Genomic DNA, 4,150 nt, shown 5'->3' on the forward strand with positions numbered 1-4,150 from the left:
GAAAACAATGTGGGGTGGGCATGAGGGATGAGATGATGGAACACCTCTTGTCCTGGAGAGAACAGTGGGATTGAACGGCCTCATGAAGGTGGTTCAACCAATCGGAGGAAACGGAAACAAAAGAGCGGAGGTGTGCGGTGAAGCAGGAAAGGGTTACTGTAAGAACGCGTACATCCTGGAGGGTCGGAGAGCTGAGAGAGCAGACCAGAGTTCTTATTCTTTCGTGGGGAAGCATCATTTGCTGGGGGGTGCAGCTGTGCCGCTGTTGCAGTGCCCCACTGTAGGTCAAAACAGGAATTTGTAATTTGTTCAGGATGCCGGAAGTAACGCGCCTACTCTTCGCAAAGGACACTGATCTTTAACGTCCGCAAACTAATGCCGACAGACAGGATGTGCCCAGTTTAACATCCATCTGAGGAATGGTGCACGCATTGATGGAACACCAGGTTGACAGTTTCTCGCTGGGTCAGGATTCAAACCAAGGCGAGACAGCTTATAGGTAAGTGTGCTTACCTTAAGGCCATTCTGCCAGCCGAGAGCAGAATTGAGGGGGAGTGTCGGAGATCCACCTTCCTGACTTGTAGGGTAAAAGCCTTGGCCTCTGTCCCAGCTCGGCATCGTGGAATACGATCCAGTTGTGGTAGGTAATTCATGGTGATAAAACAAACATTATCTGCTGTTTCGCTTTGAGCGGTTTTTGATTGAGAGTTTTGACTTCCTCTCACAGGTGTTGCATTTGCTGGAGTCTACCAGGCGGCTGGGAAAACGATGGCACCTTTAGAAGCTTTGGTCTTCGGCACGGGACAGACGGTCTTAACCATCATAGTTTCCTACTCGCGCATCCTTGCTACCCTTTGACGTGTTCATGAAGGTCTTGTTGGTCCGGTGGGTTGTGTTTCACCAGGGGGTGTGGAGGACGACGACAAAAACCTTCCATCATCGGTGCTGCCACTCGGACAATGAACGTGATTGGTTTGCCGTGTAAGCGCAGCTCGTGTCTGGTGAAGTTTGATGTTTGCAGTTCATTTCCCATCTCTGATCAATGAGGCCATTGGATGTGTTACCTTTTGTATTCTTTTTAACCGCCGCAGCCTCTTTGCGAAAAATTGTTTGAGGATAAAAAGTTTTTGAGGATCAGGTTCTGACAGACTGCAGGAAGATGGGCGATCCTCTCTCAGGCGGATGAAACCGGTTGAAATCGTCCCTGCGTGTCATGAGAAACCCGTTGGTGTCGTCCCTGCCCGCATCCGAGTTAAATGGCGGTTTGATTTGAATCCGGGTTTGTGTCGTCCTGTGGAGCAAGTCTGGAGATTCAAGCAGGCAGAACGTTTACTCTCCACGGGGAGATGTTTTTCCGAGAACATGTTCTTACCGCACAATGTACACAAAAGACTGTTTGGGGACAATATCTTATCCTTGGGTTGCATTCATCGATGATTGTGGCCGTGGATACATCTTCACCAGTGTTAGATTTCACATTTGTACAGAAAGGTCTTGTTCTTCGACCATCTTTGAAACTGGGGTGCTTGAATGTGGGAAAGGGGGGAGGGGTGGTGGTGGTGGGTGGGATCTGTGTGCAAATGGTGGGTCGATGGACGTGTTATTAAAACATTCATCTTATGTGCTGTTCTTTAAACTTTTTCCAATTTTGCAGCGAGCCGACAAGTTTTTGTATTGCCGGTTGTTTGTGGGAGAAATTTGGAATTTTCAATTAATTTATTCTTTTTGGCAGGTTGGAAAACCCGATCAAGGATGACCAACTCCCGAATACTTTGAAATTGCATGTTTAGTGGAACAAAGTGAGTCGGTCCCCTTTTTGTTGTTGTTGTTGTTGTTGTGTCGTTTTGTCCCGATTGTGTCTTCTTGGCCAAGTGCAAGGTCCAGTTCCTTAAACCACTCGACTGGAGAAAGTTTTGTGATGGAAATGCTGATGTTTTGTTGCAATTTTTTTTATGTTGCTTGAATGCATTGCTTTTCTTCACCTTGTTACTTTAAAACCTGTGTACCTGCTATCTGCGTACCTGCATACCTTTTATGGAATGTCTGTAAGAAATTTTTTTAATGCAATTAGAGCTACGGACAAGCCCCAAAAAATCATGGCTATTCGATGTCACAACAGCAGTTTATAAAAGTCGCATGTTTACCATTGGTAATCGATAGTAAACCTTCCAAGGTAAATAAAATAAAGACCTCAAATAACCACAGGAAACAAAGTACTCACCAAGCGGTTTAACAACCGGTCCACAGGAGCAGCGCCGTCGCAAGCACAAGTGCGACTGTGTGGCCAAGTGAACCCCGGGCGAGCGGATGCTTGATGACTTGTGAAAAAGAAGATTCTCGATATTTATCATGGGCAATTTTCATGACTGAAATTCATGCTTCTTGCTGGTTGATGTTGCCGTTCAGAGTTGTGGGCGGGGGGGGGGGTGGGGGAAGGTCTGTCTGCCTCATCAACTTGTAGGGGAGGACATGCTGATTGTATAAATATTTGGGATTCACAAACGGTTGCCACCGATTTGTGATCCACCTCCCTCCCACTCCATTATACGTGGGAACGGCAATATTTGTTTTGATTCACTTTTTGCCGTTTTGATTCCTTTCTGCAATTGTCTCGGGGATTTAACTTTCACATCCAGTTTACTTCACTCTTAAAGTGATGACACGGGGAGGATTGTAAACGTAATGTCATAATGATAGATCTACACAATGTGAAAGGTCACCCCCGATATTGTCTTCATTTTCACGTTGCTTTTTCTTCTTTTTCTGCATCCAGGGTTTTCATTCCCATGTGGGTGAATATACTGGTTGTGTAAAATAAAATTATTTTTCTATGAGGAATTCTGTGGCTTTGTTGCAAATCACTTGCGGCTTTGTTTCTAAATTGCCTTTGCACACAAGTCTGACGTGCCCTTGCCTGGTGGGGGAAGGGGTCGGAAGGAGAAAGAGGGGTGGGAAGTTGGTTGTGGGTGAGGGGAAGGAGTTGCTTCTCTGACTATCATATACTACGACTAATAATAATAATAATGTTGTTTAATTCCACGTATCGCAACAGCATGTCGAATTTCACATGAAATGCATCGTAGAGCGAGAACAGCACTCGGTAGAGCGCATACCGCCACCAGGTTGAACAGTTTATGGGTTGTATCCGATGGATAAGCTGGATCAGCATATGGACCTGAACTAAAATCTTATCAGCTTGTTCCTGTCACTTAACCAACTCGTCCGCCACGTTTTATCACATCGCCATTGTGCTGTACATATTGTTGCGGATTCGCGCCCGCCGGCGTGCGGACGGCCACGTAACTCGAATCGCGGCACGTCGCCCACCGGACGGACAATCCAGTCGTGACCCTCTCGGACTAACGCCGGGAACTAGTCACGGGTGGACCTTTCGGTCTCGCCACGATCGTGCCAATCGGCCCCCGCGTGGGATAGGGTTGCTCGCCAAATTCGACCTACCTAAGTACCCACACGGAGGGTAGACCGGGCGATCGCACCTCGCCGCAGGTCGACTTCGGACACGGGCCACTTTAAGCGACCCGTTCCGTACTATCGGGATAACCGAGCGGTGTTATTCGTCGGCCTCGACGGTTCGATTAATTATCGGGCGTTTTAGCCCACGACCAACCCTTTACGTGAAGCAAGATGGAGATTCAATGAAAGAAAAGACGAAGCGAAGCGGGAAAACAGTTCAACAATAAGCACATTTATTTCGCGATGAACGGAAAGCACACATATACAATTACACCAAAAGCAAATGTAATAGAAGAAGAAACACAATATTACACAAAAAGCAAATGCAACAATGCAGATCTATTACCGACTACGCGAGCACTCGGCAACACTTATACAATTTTACTTCACAGACGGCGCCGACAACACATGTACCCAAAACAAAAGAAAAAGAACCACCCTCAAGGATGAGGCGGGCCTGGGGCCGAGACCGGGTCGGGCCTACCCGTCTGATGATGAGACGCGAAGTGGCGGTGGTGCCTCAACTCCGCGGGCCTCGCGGACAGTGTCTGGTAGGGGGTGGGAAGGGGGCCCCCTTTGTCGCACTATCTCAGCGCGGGGGGAAACAGGAGGGGGTTGCTGATGCTCGGGGGAAGGAGGATATCACCCTGTCTCGGGTCCCGCGGCGAGCGTCTCC

General features: G+C 48.0%; 1 protein-coding gene across 3 annotated transcripts in view; it reads left to right on the forward strand.

Moving 5' to 3' along the window:
• The window catches only part of LOC147011490 (transmembrane protein 170B-like), a 6,384-nt gene extending 3,546 nt beyond the window's left edge, over window positions 1-2,838 (forward strand). For all 3 annotated transcript variants that reach the window (XM_085856408.1, XM_085856409.1, XM_085856410.1), the window contains exon 3: window positions 728-2,838. In XM_085856408.1, coding sequence (XP_085712534.1) covers window positions 728-858 — 131 coding nt within the window. In that variant the 3' untranslated portion in view covers window positions 859-2,838. The remainder of the gene's footprint in view (window positions 1-727) is intronic.
• The last annotated feature ends 1,312 nt before the right edge of the window (window positions 2,839-4,150 follow it).

This window comes from Eptatretus burgeri, chromosome 15 (assembly GCF_056783735.1).
Source record: "Eptatretus burgeri isolate ZD-2024b chromosome 15, Ebu_testis_v1, whole genome shotgun sequence".
NCBI lineage: Eukaryota > Metazoa > Chordata > Myxini > Myxiniformes > Myxinidae > Eptatretus > Eptatretus burgeri.